The sequence below is a fragment of the Pseudophryne corroboree genome, chromosome 8, assembly GCF_028390025.1.
Source record: "Pseudophryne corroboree isolate aPseCor3 chromosome 8, aPseCor3.hap2, whole genome shotgun sequence".
NCBI lineage: Eukaryota > Metazoa > Chordata > Amphibia > Anura > Myobatrachidae > Pseudophryne > Pseudophryne corroboree.
The window spans coordinates 372,677,643-372,699,208 of NC_086451.1; the positions used below are offsets into that span (position 1 = coordinate 372,677,643).

Consider the following 21,566-nt stretch of genomic DNA (forward strand, 5'->3'; position numbering starts at 1 on the left):
GAGGAGCCAGCACACCCAGTTGAAGATATTTAAAGTGCACCGGCTCCTTTGGACCCCATCTATACCCATTGTACTAAGTGAACCCCAGTATCCCTTATGGATGCTAGAGAAAATGGGGCATGGCCTATCTGGCACAAGGCCACACCCCATTTGTGTGCACCCACCTTCAGTATGACGTTCATAGGAGCATGACCATGTGTCACACCCCCATTTTTAGTTATACTGGGGGCGAGAAACACAAACATTTTACACATTATGGCAGGCAGAATCCCCATTTTGCACATTACAGCAGGCAAGAATCCCCATTTTAGCAGGCAAGAGTCCCCATTTTACACATTATATCAGGCAGAGTCCCCCCGCGTGGAGTAGTAATGACGGGGAGGAGGGGGGAGCACAAACTGAGCCCCCAAGAGCAGCGGCGGGCGCCCGTGCAAATGCACGCCTCGCCCGCCGCAAGAAACGGCTCTAATACAGACTCACTACCGGCGCCCGCGCCCTGTATATTCAGTTCACCTCGATAGTGACAGGGAATGAAGACAGACTGCTAACACTGCGCCTCTCAAAGCACCAACGCGAGCACAGCCTGAGAGGAGCTGCCCTACATGCCAGCGCCCAGCCTCTCTGTGTACGTAACGGAGCCAGCTGCTGCAGCCGCGCAGGGAGTCTCAGATCCTGTGAGTGAGTCTGAGCGCCGGACAGGCGACATACATGTACTAAAAAAGAAAAAAACCTATCAGCCTGCTTAGTGATTCATCGGTGACCAGGGGGGGTCTCTAAGTACTCGGAAATTCCCCCCTGACGAATGATAATTGTCAGACATAACAGCCCAAAGGGGCAATTCAAGTATCTGCAACATGCTCTGGCTGCACACATGACATAACAATAACAGAACACCACCGCTCCTTTAGCTATCTACTCCAATGGGGATGAGAGGTAAAACTAGCAATATTGGGGGTCATTCTGACCTGATGGCACGCTGTAGTTTATCGCAGCGGTGCGATTGGGTCAGAACTGAGCATGGGCCGGCACATGGCAGACGGCCGAAGGCTGTCGGGCCGCTACGATTGCCTCTGCCTGATTGACAGGCAGAGGCGGTCGCTGGGCAGGGGGGGGGGAATGGCGGAGTTTGTCCACCGTTTCGTGGGTGCGGTCCAGCCAACGCAGGCGTGGCCGGAGCGAATGGGGGGCGGGCCGCAGCATGACATCACACGCAGCGGCTGCAGGCCGGGGAGGGATGAGTAGCTCCCGGCCAGCACGCTAAAGCTGCGCTGGTCGGGAGCTACTCTTGAAGTGCAAAGGCATCGCCGCTATGCGATGCCTTTGCACTTCTGCAGGGGATGGGGGGAGGGGAGAGGCGGCACTGACATGCGGGGCGGGATAGCCCTGTGCTGGGTGTCCCCCCGCATGTCAGTGTGAATGATCGTAGCACATCTACGATCATCTCGGAATGACCTCCATTGTGCCTGCAATGTGCTGCCATTACCCACAGATCCAATGGCTTGCCTCAGGTTTTACATTTCATTGAACTGACCCCACCCAAATATTCTACATTTAGGAATACTTTAGAACAGGTGTGCACAACATAACAATCATGGGCTTATTTTGCTCCCAGCCACACGAACAACAAGTATGCAGACCCAGTGGACAAAGAACCCTCCTAGCGGTGTCCAGACGGCAGTCTGCTGTCTAATCACTTATGTGTTGCGAATTAGGGAACAAGTAAAATAATGACCCCTTTTTAGACTACTCACAGTCTTCCATGAAAAGTCCCCCTTTGGCAGTGCCACAGTGGAAGAATACAGGCACTTAACCTTTAAACTGGCTCCTAGAGTATGGTCAGTTTTTGAATACAGAGAAGAGGATTTAAGGGAGTGTAGCCACAGTGTTCTCTATAGTTGGCGCACAGCCCTGGTGCAGCAAGCAGCGCTGGTCTATTATGTATGTAATCTATCCTCAAGCTTTCTTTAATTGGTGGCTTGAGAAATATTCGTTATGGTAGATAACTATTTCTGCTGCGGGGTACACTGGGCTCCACAAGTCTGGACAATGGGGTGTAGAGTAGGATCTTGATCCGAGGCACCAACAGGCTCAAAGCTTTGACTGTTCTCAGAATGCACAGCGCCGCCTCCTCTATAACCCCGCCTCCCAGCACAGGAGCTCAGTTTTGTAAGTTGGTGCTGCAGTAAGCAGGCACTGAACAGAGGGGCTGCTCCAAGCAGCCCTAAGAAAAGCTTTTTATGAGGAAAAAAGTGAAGACTTCAAGGGCAGCAGCAGGGGTAAATGTCTTCTGACATTCTCTGCTGCAGCTCCAGCTCTCCCCAGCGGCGCTGTACACTCCCGAGCCCTGGTTGCCGGGTACCTACAGCGGAGGCTCCGGTTTACTTCACGTTAGGCACACACGGCTGGGGCTCTCCAGGATCGCGTGGGCGCGCTTCGGGAGGTGGTAAGTGGGTCCCGCTGCGGGACCCGGTCTTTATCGCGATCCGGCGCGGTCAGTGGGAGGCGGGCCGCGCGCGCTGGCCACTGTGGATACAGGCGATCTCACTAGATCACCAGGGCATGGGCGCAGGTCAAGTTTTCTCTTAAAACCGTTTTTAATATCGCCCACAGTACCCGGTGGTTTTGCCAGCAAGGGGGATAAGGCTTAGACCTGAAGCCCAGCACCTCCCCCAGCCCCAGGGTACCATTTCCAGCAAGTGTTCCCGCCCTGGAGCTGCATCTCTGTCTTTCCTCACTCCCTGTCAGTGTCTGCGGCACCATTACTCCTCAACTCACTGTTCCTGGGACTGCTTGGGCAAATCCTCCTATGATAAGCCGCCTGGTTGTCAGTGCTGTGACTTTACATGACACTTAAGTATTCTACCTGCCTTTTTAGTCAGTGTTGGTAAGAGAGTGCATTTAGTCAGGGGTTTATAGTACAATTACCCTGTGATATACATCCAGTTTCTTACTGTGTAGTGTTATATCTATTGTTATATAGCTGTGTAAGCTAGTCCAGTGCAGTATTATTGTCTGTAATAACCTCTGCATTGTACAAACTGTGACTATTTGTGTGTGCATTGATAGCTGAGTGGTGTCCATCTCGTGTCTTTCACTCAACTTGCTATCCCTATATTCTATAACCTGATGGGGCTTGGTGCGTCAGGTGTTATTTAATATAGGATTTTCACAAAGATATACTGTATTACGTATTTTTCTCTGTGATTTAGTCACCATATCTCTCCTTTATCTCTGCTGGTGCTGACTACACTGCGCAGGGGTTTGGGTTTAGGGATATAGTGCTGCTAATAATTGTACTGTGTTACCTCATACTGCAAGTTATATCATGTCTGCTTCTGAGGGTAACGGTTCTGGGGCAGAACACACTGCTGGTGTTGCTGAAGCCACAGGCATATATGGGGAAAATAAAGCAGCTGTGGGCTCTGGTTCTGGGGGCTCCTTGCCCCCAGTGGGACTGTGGCAACGGAGGCACATACTGACCCTCCGTGGGCCGCTTTTTCCACGCTTCTGCATACGCTAGTTCATAAACTAACACCCCCTATGGGACCCCCAATGCCGGTACAACCGTATGTGGTCCCTGCAGCTTACCAGCCGTGGGCGGACGATTTATCTGCTCAATTAAAGTAGTTGAACCAGTCCCCGACTCCTAAAAAGTCTGACCAATGCTCGCCTAAGTCCAAGAGGTCCTCTAAGCGAGCGCTCGTCTCCTCACAATCCACTGCTGTCACTGACACCTCGTCTGATGAAGACACCACATACACTGACCCCACAGGTTCTGACTTAGATACGGCTGATGGGGAGGGTAGTTCACATGTGGATGTTCCTGATCTTTTGGAGGCTATTAAGTTAATTTTGCAGATTACGGGTGATCCCGAGCCATCCGTTCCTCCTAAGAAACCAGATAGGTTCAAGCGTCAGAAGGTGATTAAACACGTTTTACCTCACTCTGACCACCTAGTGGATATACGTCAGGAACCCTGGCAAAGCCCGGGTACGAAGTTTGTGCCTCAAAAGAATATGCTGGCTCGCTGTCCCCTCGCGCCAGAGCTGTCTAAGAATTGGGAAACGCCTCCTCCAGTAGACTCACATGTGGCTAGGATGGTGGTTTCCTCAGCTCTACCTGTCACTACCGTCACGTCTCTAAAAGAGCCTACGGATAAACGTGTCGAGGGTTGTCTAAAAGCGATTTACACCCTCACGGGTGCTGCACAAAGGCCCACTATTGCAGCTACATTGGCGGCAGAGGCTATTGAAGCATGGGCCTTGGAGTTAGAGGCTGAAATCTCCTCTGACCATGCTTGTCATATATTGTCACAGCTTCTCGCTATATTAAAGAGGCGGCTTCTGATGCCGGTATCCTAGCAGCCAAGGCCTTTACTACGTCAGTCCTGGCTCGCAGGATATTGTGGCTGAGATCCTGGTCTGTGGATCTGGACTCTAGAAAAACCCTGGAGGTACTCCCTTTCAAGGGGGATATTCTGTTTGGGGAGGACTTAAATAAGATAGTGGCTGACTTGGCTACTGCCAAAACTGCCTGTCTGCCTAATACAGCTCCTTCTGTGTCGAAGGCCAAAGGCACGTCCTTTCGCCCTTCAGGTAAAGCAAAAGGTCAGGCGTACCATAAGCAGGCCCGCACTTCCAAACCTGGTAAGCCGAAGCCCAAAAGAGCCTGGGCTTCCCGTCACCCAGCAGCCAAGACAGATAAGCCTGCCGCATGACGAGGCGGGCCTCCCCCTGTGGGATCCCAGGGTGGGGGGCCGGCTTCTAGGGTATACCCAGGAATGGTTGAAGACCACTTCAGATGCCTGGGTACGGGAAGTCGTCACTCGAGGTTACGCCATAGCCTTCAAAAACCGACCCCCTCATCGATTTTGCCAGACAGACGTCCCGTCGGACCAGACAAAGGCTAACACACTACATTCGGTGGTACAGACCCTCCTGGATACAGGAGTCGTAGTACAGGTGCCTCTTGCTCAGAGGGACCGGGGGTACTATTCTCCGCTGTTTCTAGTCCCGAAACCGAATGGGTCCTCCCGGCCCATTCTCAACCTCAAGGCACTGAACAAATTTGTGAAGGTTTCCAAGTTCCGTATGGAAACCCTTCGCTCTATAGTTCTGGCCTTGGAACCTGGGGACTACATGGTCTCCCTGGACATACAGGATGCTTACCTGCATATTCCTATAGCAGTGTCACATCAACAATACCTGAGGTTCGCTATTGGCAACCTCCATTACCAGTTTCGGGCGTTACCTTTTGGTTTAACAATGGCTCCGCGAATCTTCACCAAAGTCATGGCGGTGATGACGGTGGTACTCCGCCGTCAAGGGGTCAGGATGCTGCCGTATCTGGACGACTTGTTAATCCTGGCAAATTCCCCAGATCTTCTCCTGCGTCATCTGGATATGACGGTCCGGTTTCTACAAGCCCACGGGTGGCTCATCAACTGGAAGAAATCCTCCCTAGTCCCTGCTCAGAGCATGGTGCATCTGGGAGCGCTGTTGGACACTCACAACCAGAGGTTGTTCTGGTCTCAGGAGAAAGTCCTGAAACTTCAGGACAGGATTCGTTGCTTCCTTTCTCGTCCGCAAGTGTCGATACATTCGGCAATGCAGGTGCTGGGCCTCATGGTGTCAGCATTCGACATGGTGGAGTATGCTCAATTCCATTCTCGCCCCCTCCAGAAGCTGATTCTAGCCAAGTGGGACGGCCTGCCTCACTGGATCAGGTCTCACATGATCTCTTTGACTCCGGTCTGTCTGTCGCTGCTCTGGTGGCTCCTGGACTGACAATTGTGCAGAGGCCGTCCCTTCTGGATATCCAACTGGGTCCTGTTGACGACAGATGCCAGTCTAAGAGGTTGGGGTGCGGTGCTGGAGCAGCACTCCTTGCAGGGCCGGTGGACCAAGGAGGAATCTCTCCTCTCGATCAACATTCTGGAATTGTGGGCGGTCTTCAATGCGTTGAACCTAGCCCAGCATTTGATTCAGAACCGTCCTGTTCAAGTACAGTCGGACAACGCCACCACAGTGGCTTACATAAATCATCAAGGCGGCACTCGAAGCCGTTTGGCAATGAAGGAAGCCTCACGGATTCTACGTTGGGCAGAACGCCATCTACCGGCAATATTCATTCCGGGAGTCCTGAATTGGGAAGCGGACTTTCTCAGTCGTCAGGACGTGCATGCCGGCGAGTGGAGCCTCCATCCAGAAGTGTTTCAACTTCTCGTGGAAAGGTGGGGTCTTCCAGATGTGGATCTGATGGCATCTCGACACAATCACAAGGTTCCGGTCATCGGAGCAAGGGATCCTCAAGCAGCATTCGTGGATACGCTGGCAGTGCCGTGGAGGTTTAGGCTGCCGTATGTGTTCCCTCCAGTGTCACTCCTGCCCAGGGTAATTCGGAAGTTCAAGCAAGAAAAAGGAAATCTGCTTCTCATAGCTCCGGCGTGGCCCAGACGGCACTGGTTCTCAGACCTGCAAGGCCTATTGTCAGAGCGTCCACTTCTACTTCCACAACGCCCAGACCTCCTCGTTCAGGGCCCCTGTGTCTACCAGGACCTAGCCCGGCTGTCTTTGATGGCGTGGCTCTTGAAGCTTCCGTCTTAACAGCTGAGGGTGTTTCTGAAGAGGTCATTAAAACTATGTTGCGGGCCCGGAAACCGGCCTCTGCTGGGATTTACCATCGGGTCTGGCATTCCTACTTTGTTTGGTGCGCATCTAACCATTATGACGCTTCCAAGTTTAGTACAGCCAAACTTTTGGCTTTTCTACAGCAGGGCCTAGATTTAGGCCTGCGTCTGGCCTCCCTCAAGGTTCCTATTTCTGCCTTGTCGGTGTGGTTTCAGAGAAAAATTGCGACTTTACCTGATGTTCATACTTTCACTCAGGGTGTGTTGCGTATCCAACCTCCCTATGTCCCGCCTGTGGCTCCTTGGGACTTGTCGGTGGTTTTGGAGGTGTTGCAGGAGCCTCCAATTGAACCTCTTGGTTCAAGCTGACCTTAAGTGGCTTTTCCTTAAGGTGGTGTTCTTGCTGGCTATTGCCTCTGCTAGAAGAGTGTCGGATTTGGATGCCTTGTCTTGTAGTTCCCCATATCTGATTTTTCACCGTGACCGGGCGGTTCTTAGGACTCGTCCCGGATATTTACCTAAGGTGGTTTCTTCATTCCACTTTAAATCAGGAGATTGTGGTTCCAGCTTTTGTTTCTCCTGATTTGTCTCTCAAAGAGCGGTCTTTGGATGTGGTACGGGCTCTCCGTATCTATGTGAAGAGAACTGCTTCTATTCGAAAGTCTTATTCTGTCTTTGTTTTGTTTGGATTTCACAAACGTGGCTGGCATGCTCACAAGCAGACCCTGGCCAGGTGGATTAGAATGGTGATTGCGCATGCTTATGTGAAGGCTGGTCTGTCAGCTCCTGATCACATTACGGCCCATTCTACTCGGGTCTGTTGGACCTTCTTGGGCGGCCCAATGTGGTGCGACCCTTGACCAATTGTGCAAGGCGGCTACGTGGTCCTCCGGGAACACGTTCATAAGGTTCTATGCCTTCGATACTGCCGCTTCCCAGGATGCATCCTTTGGACGCCGGGTTCTTTTGCCCGTTACAGTGCGTCCCCTCCCATAAGGAACTGCTTTAGGACAACCCCATTGTCCAGGCTTGTGGAGCCCAGTGTACCCCGCAGCAGAAAACGAGTTTTATGGTAAGAACTTACCCTTGTTAAAACTCTTTCTGCGAGGTACACTGGGCTCCACAAGGCACCCACCCTGACGCACTTAGCTTCTTTGGGTTGATATGGCATTAGCCGCTGACACTTCTCTTGTCGTGAGAGTGTGGTGTATGTGGCTACTAACCGTTGTCGTCTCTTTTCCTGCTACTGCATTGGGCTGGTTAACTAAACTGAGCGCCTGTGCTGGGAGGCGGGGTTATAGAGGAGGCGGCGCTGTGCATTCTGGGAACAGTCAGAGCTTTGAGCCTGTTGGTGCCTCGGATCAAGATCCTACTCTACACCCCATTGTCCAGACTTGTGGAGCCCAGTGTACCTCGCAGAAAGAGTTTTAACAAGGGTAAGTTCTTACCATAAAACTCGTTTTCTCCAAAGTCCACAGGATAACATTGGGATATGGATGTAGAGACAGTGGATTGGCACCAACGATCAAAGCTTTTGGCCTCCCAGAATGCACCGGGCCAGTCGCTATATCCCCGCCTCCTGGCTCAGGCAAATCAGTTGTTTTCCAAAGCTCAAGGCAGGAGCATCATAGAGAGCCCTAATCAGGTGAGAAGAACACACATGCATACCCTTCTGTACAAGGAGGAAGAGGTTAGTATGTGAAAGGATCCTCAAATCAGGTGCGTCAGGGTGGGATCCCTGTGGATCTTGTGCACTTCAGAGAAATAGTTATCAACGGTAAGTCTACCATAACGATTATTTCTCCTTCAGGGTCCACAGGATAACATTGGGATGTCCCAAAGCAATTTAGTGGTGGGGACGCTCCTGATTGGCAGGAAAATCCTTCACCTGAATTCAGCATCCTGAGAGGCAAAGGTATCAAAGGCATAATGTCTATTGAATGTGTTATTGGAAGACCATGTGGCTGCCTTACATATCTGTTCAGCGGAAGCACCACGCTGTGCTGCCCATGACGGACCTACCTCACAAATAGAATTTGCAGAGACATTAGCCGGAATAGGGAGAGGAGATTGAGAATATGGAATAGTCCTCCGAAGCCACCTCGCCAGTATCTGCTTGTCAGCAGGCCATCCGCTCTTGTGAAATACGCAGAAAACGAAGAGAGTGTCTGTCTTTCTGATGGCACTGGTCCGATCTACTTAGATCCTTAATGCACGGACTACATCCAATGATGCATCTCCCCTAGAAAAGTCCGGCCCATTAAAGGCCAAGACAACAATTTCTTCATTAAGGTGGAGTTTAGATACCACCTTAGGAAGATAACCAGAATTGATTCTACGAACCGCTTTATCTGGATGAAAAATCAGAAAAGAAGGGCGACATAACAAAATCCCTAAATCTGAAACTCTTCTAGCTGAAGCAATAGCCAGTAGAAAGGGAACGTTAGCAGTCAGCCATTTAAGATCCACTTGCTTTAGTGGTTCCAACGGAGCAACCTGAAACGCCTTTTGGACTAAACTTAAGTCCCAAGGCACTGCAGGAGGAACAAAAGGAGGTTGGATATGAAGCATTTCCTGGAAAAAAGTGCCAACATCCTGTAGGTTAGCAATTTTCTTTTGGAACCATACAGTCAGTGCTGACACCTGTACTCTCAGGGAGGCCACCTTTGTTCATTCCTGCCTGAAGGAATGCCAGGACTCTGGAAACTCTGAAAGCCCTATGGTCAAATGTCCAGTCACTACACCATTGAATATAGGGGGTCATTTCGACCTGATCGCACGCTGACGTTTTTCGCAGCGCAGCGATCAGGTCACTACTGTGCATGCGTATGCACCGCAATGCAAAGGCGCGTCGTACGGGTACAAAGTGGATCGTTGCTGTGCGATGGATTTAACGAAGAATCCATTCGCACAGCCGGTCGCTAGGATATTGACAGGAAGGCAGCATTTATGGTTGTCAACTGACCATTTTCTGGGAGTGTTTGGATAAACGCAGGCGTGTCCCAAGCGTTTGCAGGGCGGGTGTCTGACGTCAATTCTGGGACCAGACAGGCTGAAGTGATCGTAAGGGCTGAGTAAGTTCTGAGCTACTCAAACTATTTTTGTACCGCTCGGCTGCATATGCGATCGCACCCTTGCACATAAAAAAAAAAAATACACTCCCCAGTGGGCGGCGACTATGCGTTCGCACAGCTGCAAAAAGTAGCTAGCGAGCGATCAACTTGGAATGACCCCCATAGACTTACCATATTCTATGATAAATGTGAGCTGAGGAAGGTTTCCTTGCTCTGAGCATGTTTGAATTACCTGTTGTGAAATCCTCTTGCTTTCGGGATGGAAGTCTAAAGAGCCATGCTGTCAAAGACAGTCGATCCAGGTGCTTGTAGTAGCAAGGACCCTGTGACAGAAAATCTGGCCGTTGAGGAAGTAGGAATGGAGCATCCATCGACAGCCTCCGCAGATCTGTGTACCAATGTCTTCTTGGCCAAGGCGGAGCTAATAGTATCACGGCACCCTTTCCTTGTCTTACCTTTCTCAGCACCCTGGGTAACAGGGCGATCGGTGGAAACACATAGGCCAGACGAAAGTCCCATGTCACTGACAGGGCATCCACAAAAGGTTGCTCTGGGATCCTTTGTTCTTGACCCATATGCTGGAACCTTGTTGTTCTGACGGGATGCCATGAGTTCTATCTCCGGTAACCCCCACTTATCTACCAGAGTTAGGAAGACCTCGGGGTGTAAAGTCCATTCGTTTGCATGAATGGCGTCGACAGAGAAAATCCGCTTCCCAGTTTAGGACTCCCGGAATGATCCCTGCGGACAAGGATGGTTAATGAAGTTCTGCCGACTTAACGTGTTACTTACCGCCATCATTGCATTTTTGCTGCATGTTCCTCCCTGATGGTTGAGGTACGCTACTGCCGTTACATTGTCCGAGCGGATTTGCACTGGTATCCCCTGAATGATTTCCTTTGCCTGAATAAGTGCCATCTATATGGCCCAAAGTTACAATATATTTATTGGCAGGCAACTTTCTTCCTTGGTCCACTGTCCCTGGAAGCAAATCTCTCCTGACACCACTCCTCAGCCCTGAAGGCTGGCATTTGTTGTCAGAATTTCCCAATATGATATCCAAAAAGGGTCACCCTCTGTCCAGAGAGGATGTCTGTAGCCAGCAGGCTAATGATCTCCTTACTTCCAGAGGAAGAACCATAGTCTGAGTTTTTATTGTCTGATATAACCCATTCCATTTGAAAAGGATCAGACATTGTAGAGGCCTCAAGTGGAACGGAGCATACTTCACCATGTCGAATGTCGACACCATCAATCCCATCACACGCATTGCTGTGTGGATGGATACCCTTTGACTGTGTAGCAGCTCCTGAATCCTTGACTGAATCTTGGATATTTTGTTTAGAGGTAAAATTACTCTCTGAAGACCCGAATCCAACACAGCCCCCAAGTGAGTCATCCGTTATGATGGAACCTGGGACGATTTTGCCCAATATGAGCCAACCATGTCTCTGTAGACAATCTATTGTCTGTTGCAGATGACACTGAAACAATTCCTGAGATTGTGCCAGGATTAATAAATCGTCAAGGTATGTAAAAATTCTTATCCCCAGCTGATGGAGATAAGATGCCTGCTGACTGAGATAAGCTGCCATTACCACCATAATTTTGGTGAATACTCTGGGAGCTGTAGCCAGTCCAAATGGTAGGGCCTGAAACTGAAAATGTTGCTGCAGGATAGGAAACCTGAGATAGTACTGATGGGACAGTGCTATAGTACATATAGGTAAGCATCCTGGATATCCAGGGATACCATAAAATCCTTAAGCTCCATGGCCAAAATAATGGAACGTAAAGTCTCCATATGAAATCGAGGCACCCAAATGTACTTGTTCAGCACTTTGAGATTGAATATGGGCCGGGATAACCCATTTGGCTTCTGGACTAAAAACAGGTTGGAATAAATCTCGTCCTCGTTGGGCAGGAGGAACTGGAATTATCACTCCTGACAGAAGCAACTTCTGAACTGCCTCTTGCAAAGCCCTGGCCTTCGTTTCCACTGAGGACCGGCTGGTACAAATCCTTTGAGGAGGGTGCCCTGAAAGCAAACGCATAACCGTGAGATACCGCTTCTTGCACCCAGGCATCTGTGGTGGATGCCGCCAGATCTGTGCGAAATGAAAGAGTTGGCCTCCCACCCTGGGGTCCCCCAGGTGGAGGCCCGCACCATCAGCTGATGGCTTATCTTCTGACTTGGAAGCCGGCCCTCTGGTAGCCCAATGCTTTTTAGTCTTACCAGACTTGTCGGATTGGCACTGCCTGCCATAACCCTTTCCTTTCTCTTGAATCCGAAAACACCGAAAAGCAGGAAATCTAGGTTTGTGTAGAAGGAAACTTTACTTTCTTGGAGTCTGCTTCAGACTCCAAAATACTGTACAATTCTTTACCAAAAAGAATATCTCCAGTAAAAGGCAAAGACTCCAGAACCTTCTTAGATTCTGAGTCAGCTATCCATGTATGTAACCACACCGCTCAGCGAGCTGCTACTGCTGAAACTGATGCCCGAGAGGCCCTTGTACCCATATCCAAGGCTGCTTTTCACCTGTTTGATATGTGCAATATGGAATTTTTGCTCTCTAGATGCAAAGTAACAATCTTCCTCCAATGCATCAGCCCAGGCTGCCACTGCTATTGCAATCCATGGTTAAGCCATGGCTGGTGTTACATTTGCCCCAGACAAGGAGAAAAATCGTTTCTAGAAAACCCATCTATTTTCCTATCTGTGGAATTATTTAATTAAGTTGAAAGCAGAGGTAATGTAGATTTTCGCACCAATATACTAACATGTGTATCTACTTTGGGAGCCACTTCCCTTTTTAAACAGTCCCCAGTTGGAAGAGGATAATGGTTTACTGGGTGTACCCCAAGCCTCTTGCATATTTCAGTCTTAACTCTTTTGGGACGTTTAAACACAGGTGCCTTAGATTTTAACCAAGGCTCTGCTGCTTCCTTTAAGGATAGAATGGCTTTCATAGACTAATTAGCTCTGGTATGTCCACAGAGCTGAGACCTTCATCCTCATCTCTGTATGCAGACCCAAGGTGTGATGAGTGCTCATTCTCCGAGTCCCCATCTGAAACGCATAGACTGTGAAGTTTGTCTATGTGATTTACTTACCACAGTCCCTTCCGCCTGAATCTGTTGAGAGACTGCAGATTTCTGTGATAACCCCCAAGTAAAATGTTGCATGTAAGGGTTAATAGGGTAACCTATCCCTGGAATTGGAGCCGATATTATCTGATCTGCTTTATCTTGTATAATATCTGTGCAACAGTAACCCCTGGGGGTACAACCTGAACCTTTGCCTGCCTTAAGTTATTTAGGAGTCTTTGGTGAAAGCTAAAACAATTTGCACATAATCCATATTGAACCAGATACTGAGAGGTTAACCCAATTTTGCATAACAAACATGAAATGAGTGCTGTTGTGGAGAGTGTACCACTTCACCCTTTCCTCTCTTAGACATGATAAATAAATCACTCACCTGTACAGTGTTAGCTACACAATTTGTGACTGAAATCACTTTAAATGTTAAAGTGACATACAAACCGATCCGTCCCTGCTTTGCACCAGCATTGAAGACCGGAATACACAGAAAAAGTGACAGAATATAGTGAAGTTAGCAATCACACTAGCAATCAGTCACAGGTTATACATTAGTATAATAAGCAATATGAGCACATATTCAACTACAGATACATTTCAAGTACGTAGGAGAAACATTACTGCATTACCTTATAAAGGACTTTAACCGTATTCAGTCGCTCCAGCGAAAGAGCAGCAATAGTTTACAGACTCATATGCATCAGGCACTTATCCAACTATTTGTACTGATTGGTAGATAGAGACTTAGTGCTGTATTACCTGGCTCAGGAGAGTGGGATACAGGGAGACTTCACCCTGCTTCCAAGATCGATCAATACATTAGTGAATGCTGAGTGGATCCAGACGCTAATAGTGTACACAACTGCTCTGTGAACCTATAGTGAATACAGACACCCAAGTGAACACCGACGCACCAGTCACACAGCCGCGTAAGCTGCGACCGGGTCCTTTAGATACACATCGTCTCAGACTGAAGCGGGGAAAACAGTTCATGGTGGGTAACTTGGAGGAAACTGGTCATAAACCGTTGGGAGGGGCGACCAGGGGAGCGTCTCTCTCCCCACTGCTGACATCAACCCCAGGGATCGTGGCCTCATACTACCCCTGCAGCCTATGATCCCTGGGGCCTAGTGCTGGTGCACCTGAGGTGGCAGCTGCGTCAGTGACTGTTCAGTAGTCTCCAACCCGAAACAGTGCGGCTTTGTCTCGCATTTCCCCTAAGTGGAACAGATGCCTTACCTTCTCCCCTTGCTCCGATCACAGCTTGGCAACGCGTCTGCTGGACTTGCTAGTACATCCTACACAGACGCCCGCCGAAACAGCACTGTACACATGGGTAAGCGTTGTCGCACCCGGAGGAGAGTTGTTGGAGCGACGCTTTCTAAGGTACGTATAAGACGCTTTTAGAAAGATCGCTCAGAAAAAGTAAGACTATAAAAATTAAATAATAAGCTTATGGCTGCTAAAAACCAGCAGCCCTTTGACCATAGTCCGACTCCTGCTGCACCAAACAAAAAACTGATTTGCCTAAGCCAGGAGGCGGGAATATAGGAGACTGGCCCGGTACATTCTGGGAGGCCGAAAGCTTTGATCGTTCTGCCAATCCGCTGTCGCTACATCCATATCCCAATGTTATCCTGTGGATAACGTATGGACACTGAAGGAGAAACACAATGGTTAAATTAGGTGGTGGGTGACTGTGTGAGAGTAGCTTGGGGTGATAATACTTATGCCCTGCAATGCATCCAAGTCATACAGGCTTGCCATATTCACAGTACAGCTATAAAAAAAAAAAAAAAAAAGTTTTTTTTTGTTTTCTGTCTTTTTCAGATCAAATAAGCTTGAAGATGGAGTACAGGTAGATGGTAGGTTTTGATGTCTTGGAGGAGGGAGAGCTGGCCAGTGCTCTTCCCCATCCATAGTGTCACTTAACAGCAACAAGTGTGGGTCTGTCAGGCAAGGTGATTGGCGTGGTCAAAGTGCATTCAAATTCCTCACTAAATTAATGGAACTGTGTGTTATCGATATTTTATGCCAAATGGCTACAACTACATCAGGAATTTTTTCATGTCATCTCAATGTAAATCAGTCGAAATTCAGAAGTTGTAGCCATTTGGCAACATCAGACAGACAGCGGCACTAGACGATGTACCAGATGTCGGTCCAATACGCTGGATGGAATATCATCTAGCGTGTACCCAGTTGTGTGTAAGGAATGCAGTATGATCTTAGCAACATAAGGATAGCATAGAGTACATGACATATATACATAAGTTTATACCTAAAAGCGGCCAAGCCTTGACCTTATACCTACTTTAGGCTGATAAATAGGCGGTTCCTGTGGCGGCCTGCTGTACAGCTAATGGCTAGTCGCTCCTTAGGAACATGATGCACATCTGCCGCCTTCATATGACAAAAACTTAGAAACTATAGAATTTAAAGGGGAAACCACAATAAGTGCTTGGCAATATGTATCTTAATGGGCCACTTTCTTGGAAATGAGTAACTGCAGAAGAGGGTGGGTTTATTAGATAATGAAAGAACTTAACTGAAACTTAAAGATTTGTGTGCCAGCAAGCAACCCCACCCCAGCTACTGGCAGTCATACTCTTCACATTTATCATCTGACTGGAAATGACTCCAAGCAACACTAAAATATAAACTGCTATTTAATATCCAACACACACGTCAGTGAGGTTTTGAACATTTAAGGTGGAATTCAAATGTTTGAAAAGTCGGTTGGGTGTCTGTTTGTTCCTATTAGATATGAAAAACAGACTCCCAACTGACTTTTCAAACATTTGAATCTCCCCCTTAATCTTCAATCAATGTGACTTGTGATTGAGCTGCAGGATGTGGTGTGAGACTCTGCAGCAGCGTAGTCCTGTTACTCCATATACATCCACTCACATACCTATATAGAAGAATTGTGTATTTGGAAGAAAAAAAAAGGGAGGAAAGACCAAGGCTTATTAAAAAATATTATTTTATAATACAGAATACACATTATTCAACCACATATATAAAATTGGAGTCATTCCATTGGAATTTCCTTCTGGTCATTGTACCGTTTAATACTGGTCTGTAAAACAAAAAAGAAACACACCGTAAGAACACGCTTCCAATAATAAATGGTTACCAAGACAGACTCGCGGTTCAGCTCACATAAAACAAGGCTGTAAGAATCAATTGTAAGTAAAATGGGAAATTAAGTGGAAAGTTCTCTGAATTAAATATTCAGTCACAAAACTATTATGTCATTTTCAACCAATTAGGTCAGAAACGGCCTTTCGTAAGCCCCACCCAATGATTGCTGGTCCCAGTCATTATCTGGGTTCCTTACAATGTGGTCATTTATCCCAATCACTGAATGACAGAGTGATAAATAATGATAGAGAGTCAGCATCATTTGAGTTTACAATCTACATTAACTTGCACATTAATACACAATGGATAATTTTGTCCATACCCCCAACTGTTATGCTTTGGGTGGGCCAGTCCCGCCTGTCCCAACCAGCAGGCCGCAGAGTCCCAACTTGGGGAGGGGAAGCATTCTCACACTGCTGCTCTGCATAGGAGAATATATGGTGTGGGGAAAGCCAGGGGGCAGTCCAGCATCTCCGAAAGTGATGAAACGGGGGGGCGCACTAAGGGTTCCGACTTTTAACTCACATATGGTGAGTGGTATGGTTAGTCTCTGGCCTGAGGGAAAAAATAAACGCCAGGAGACACGGATAAAACCCACTTAAACATGCGGAGAACAAAGTCCACAAAGATAGTCCAGTGGTAAGAACTGAACCCATATCCTCAGCCCTGTATGGCGGCAATGCTAACCATAGTGCCACCTTGCAATAATACTAAATGAAAAAATAAGATTTTACTCACCGGTAAATCTATTTCTCGTAGTCCGTAGTGGATGCTGGGAACTCCGAAAGGACCATGGGGAATAGCGGCTCCGCAGGAGACTGGGCACAACTAAAAGAAAGCTTTTAGACTACCTGGTGTGCACTGGCTCCTCCCACTATGACCCTCCTCCAAGCCTCAGTTAGGATACTGTGCCCGGAAGAGCTGACACAATAAGGAAGGATTTTGAATCCCGGGTAAGACTCATACCAGCCACACCAATCACACCGTATAACTCGTGATACCATATCCAGTTAACAGTATGAAATATAACTGAGCCTCTCAACAGATGGCTCATAACAATAACCCTTTAGTTAACAATAACTATATACAAGTATTGCAGACAATCCGCACTTGGGATGGGCGCCCAGCATCCACTACGGACTACGAGAAATAGATTTACCGGTGAGTAAAATCTTATTTTCTCTAACGTCCTAGTGGATGCTGGGAACTCCGAAAGGACCATGGGGATTATACCAAAGCTCCCAAACGGGCGGGAGAGTGCGGATGACTCTGCAGCACCGAATGAGAGAACTCAAGGTCCTCCTCAGCCAGGGTATCAAATTTGTAGAATTTAGCAAACGTGTTTGCCCCTGACCAAGTTGCAGCTCGGCAAAGTTGTAAAGCCGAGACCCCTCGGGCAGCCGCCCAAGATGAGCCCACTTTCCTCGTGGAATGGGCTTTTACTGATTTAGGATGCGGCAATCCAGCCGCAGAATGCTCCAGCTGAATTGTGCTACAAATTCAGCGAGCAATAGTCTGCTTAGAAGCAGGAGCACCTATTTTGTTGGGTGCCTACAGGATAAAAAGCGAGTCAGTTTTCCTGACTCTAGCCGTCCTGGAAATATAATTTTTTAAGGCCCTGACTACGTCCAGTAACTTGGAATCTTCCAAGTCCCTAGTAGCCGCAGGCACTACAATAGGTTGGTTCAAGTGAAAAGCTGATACCACCTTAGGGAGAAACTGGGGACGAGTCCTCAATTCTGCCCTATCCATATGGAAAATCAGATAAGGGCTTTTACCTGACAAAGCCGCCCATTCTGACACACGCCTGGCCGAAGCCAAGGCCAATAACATGACCACTTTCCACGTGAGATATTTCAAATCCACAGTTTTAAGTGGCTCAAACCAATGTGATTTTAGGAAACAACACCACGTTGAGATCCCAAGGTGCCACAGGAGGCACAAAAGGGGCTGAATATGTAGCACTCCCTTTACAAATGTCTGAACTCCAGGCAGTGAAGCCAGTTCTTTCTGGAAGAAAATCGACAGAGCCGAAATCTGGACCTTAATGGAACCCAAGTTTAGGCCCATAGTCACTCCTGACTGTAGGAAGTGCAGAAAACGACCCAGCTGAAATTCCTCTGTTGGGGCCTTCCTGGCCTCACACCACGCAACATATTTTCGCCAAATACGGTGATAATGGTTTGCGGTTACTTCTTTCCTGGCTTTTATCAGCGTAGGAATGACTTCCTCCGGAATGCCCTTTTCCTTTAAGATCCGGAATTCAACCGCCATGCCGTCAAACGCAGCCGCGGTAAGTCTTGGAACAGACAGGGCCCCTGCTGTAGCAGATCCTGTCTGAGCGGTAGAGGCCATGGGTCCTCTGATATCATTTCTTGAAGTTCTGGGTACCAAGCTCTTCTTGGCCCATCCGGAACCACGAGTATCGTTCTTACTCCTCGTTTTCTTATTATTCTCAGTACCTTTGGTATGAGAGGCAGAGGAGGGAATACATAAACCGACTGGTACACCCACGGTGTCACTAGAGCGTCCACAGCTATTGCCTGAGGGTCCCTTGACCTGGCGCAATATCTAGTTTTTTTGTTTAGGCGGGACGCCATCATGTCCACCTGTGGCCTTTCCCAACGGTTTACCAACAGTTGGCAGACTTCTGGATGAAGTCCCCACTCTCCCGGGTGTAGGTCGTGTCTGCTGAGGAAGTCTGCTTCCCAGTTGTCCACTCCCGGAATGAACACTGCTGACAGTGCTAAGACGTGATTTTCCGCCCAACGGAGAATCCTTGTGGCTTCTGCCATCGCCATCCTGCTTCTTGTGCCGCCCTGTCGATTTACATGGGCGACTGCTGTGATGTTGTCTGATTGGATCAGTACCGGCTGGTTTTGAAGCAGAGGCCTTGCCAGACTTAGGGCATTGTAAATGGCCCTCAGTTCCAGAATATTTGTGTGTAGGGACGACTCCTGACTTGACCAAAGTCCTTGGAAATTTCTTCCCTGTGTGACTGCCCCCCAGCCTCGAAGGCTGGCATCCGTGGTTACCAGGACCCAGTCCTGTATGCCGAATCTGCGGCCCTCTTGAAGATGAGCACTCTGCAGCCACCACAGTAGAGATACCCTGGTCCTTGGAGACAGGGTTATCAGCCGATGCATCCGAAGATGCGATCCCGACCACTTGTCCAAGAGGTCCCACTGAAAGGTTCTTGCATGGAACCTGCCGAATGGAATTTTGCTTTGTAAGAAGCTACCATTTTTCCCAGGACTCGTGTGCAGTGATGCACCGATACCTGTTTTGGTTTCAGGAGGTCTCTGACTAGAGATGACAGCTCCTTGGCTTTCTCCTGTGGGAGAAACACTTTTTTCTGTTCTGTGTCCAGAACCATCCCCAGGAACAGTAGGCGTGTGGTAGGAACCAGCTGTGACTTTGGAATGTATAGAATCCATCCGTGCTGTTGTAGCACTTCCCGAGATAGTGCTACTCCGACCAACAACTGCTCCTTGGACCTCGCCTTTATAAGGAGATCGTCCAAGTACGGGATAATTAAAACTCCCTTTTTTCGAAGGAGTATCATCATTTCTGCCATTACCTTGGTAAAGACCCTCGGTGCCGTGGACAGTCCAAACGGCAGTGTTTGGAATTGGTAATGGCAATCCTGTACCACAAATCTGAGGTACTCCTGGTGAGGATGGTAAATGGGGACATGTAGGTAAGCATCCTTGATGTCCAGGGATACCATGTAATCCCCCTCCTCCAGGCTTGCAATAACCGCCCTGAGCGATTCCATCTTGAACTTGAATTTTTTTATGTATGTGTTCAAGGATTTCAAATTTAAAATTGGTCTCACCGAACCGTCCGGTTTCGGTACCACAAACAGTGTGGAATAGTAACCCCGTCCTTGTTGAAGTAGGGGCACCTTGACTATCACCTGCTGGGAATACAGCTTGTGAATTGCCTCTAGCACAGCCTCCCTGCCTGAGGGAGTTGTCGGCAAGGCAGATTTGAGGAAACGGCGGGGGGGAGACGCCTCGAATTCCAGCTTGTACCCCTGAGATACTACTTGAAGGATCCAGGGATCCACCTGTGAGCGAGCCCACTGATCGCTGAAATTTTTGAGGCGGCCCCCCACCGTACCTGGCTACGCGTCATGCGGTGGACTCAGAGGAAGCGGGGGAAGAATTTTGATCCTGGGAACTGGCTGACTGGTGCAGCTTTTTCCCTCTTCCCTCGTCTCTGTGCAGAAAGGAAGCGCCTTTTACCCGCTTGCTTTTCTGAAGCCGAAAGGAATGTACCTGATAATACAGTGCTTTCTTAGGCTGTGAGGAAACCTGAGGTAAAAAAAAATTCTTCCCAGCTGTTGCTGTGGATACGAGGTCCCAGAGACCAACCCCAAACAATTCCTCACCCTTATAAGGCTCTATGTGCCTTTTAAAGTCAGCATCACCTGTCCAGTGTCGGGTCTCTAATACCCTCCTGACAGAATGGACATTGCATTAATTCTGGATGCCAGCCGGCAAAATATCCCTCTGTGCATCCCTCATATATAAGACGACGTCTTATGTTCGCAAAATAGTATCCCTGTTTGACAGGGTTACAGACCACGCTGCAGCAGCACTATCTGCAGGTCTCAGTCTAGTACCTGAGTGTGTAAATACAGACTTCAGGATAGCCTCCTGCTTTTTATCAGCAGGTACCTTCAAAGTGGCCGTATCCTAAGACGGCAGTGCCACCTTTTTTGACAAACGTGTGAGCGCCTTATCCACCCTAGGGGATATCTCCCAGCGTAACTTATCCTCTGGCGGGAAAGGGTGCGCCATCAGTAACTTTTTAGAAATTACCAGTTTCTTAACGGGGGAACCCACGCTTTTTCACACTTCATTCACTCATTTGATGGGGGAACAAAACACTGCCTGCTTTTTCTCCCCAAACATAAAACCCTTTTTTAGTGGTACTTGGGTTAATGTCAGAAATGTGTAACACATTTTTTATTGCCGGGATCATGTAACGGATGTTCCTAGTGGATTGTGTATATGTCTCAACCTCGTCGACACTGGAGTCAGACTCCGTGTCGACATCTGTGTCTGCCATCTGAGGGAGCGGGCGTTTTTGAGCCCCTGATGGCCTTTGAGACGCCTGGGCAGGTGCGGGCTGAGAAGCCGGCTGTCCCATAGCTGTTACGTCATCCAGCCTTTTATGTAAGGAGTTGACACTGTCGGTTAATACCTTCCACCTATCCATCCACTCTGGTGTCGGCCCCACAGGGGGCGACATCACATTTATCGGCATCTGCTCTGCCATCACATAAGCCTCCTCATCAAACGTGTCGACACAGCCGTACCGACACACCGCACACACACAGGGAATGCTCTGACTGAGGACAGGACCCCACACAGCCCTTTGGGGAGACAGAGAGAGAGAGAGAGTATGCCAGCACACACCAGAGCGCTATATAATTTAGGGATTAACACTATAACTGAGTGAATTTTTCCCAATAGCTGCTTGTATATACAATATTGCGCCTAAATTTAGTGCCCCTAGAGCCGGCCATAGCTATAGGCAAACTAGGCAATTGCCTAGGGCATTTGATATGCCTAGGGGCATCTGCAGCTTCTGCTGATTA

At 48.5% G+C, this 21,566-nt stretch overlaps 1 protein-coding gene across 1 annotated transcript in view; it reads right to left on the reverse strand.

The window, feature by feature from the left end:
• Window positions 1-15,777: 15,777 nt before the first annotated feature.
• The window catches only part of LOC134947817 (DNA-directed RNA polymerases I and III subunit RPAC2-like), a 32,505-nt gene continuing 26,716 nt past the window's right edge, over window positions 15,778-21,566 (reverse strand). The window contains exon 5 of the mRNA XM_063935688.1: window positions 15,778-15,890. Coding sequence (XP_063791758.1) covers window positions 15,843-15,890 — 48 coding nt within the window. The 3' untranslated portion in view covers window positions 15,778-15,842. The remainder of the gene's footprint in view (window positions 15,891-21,566) is intronic.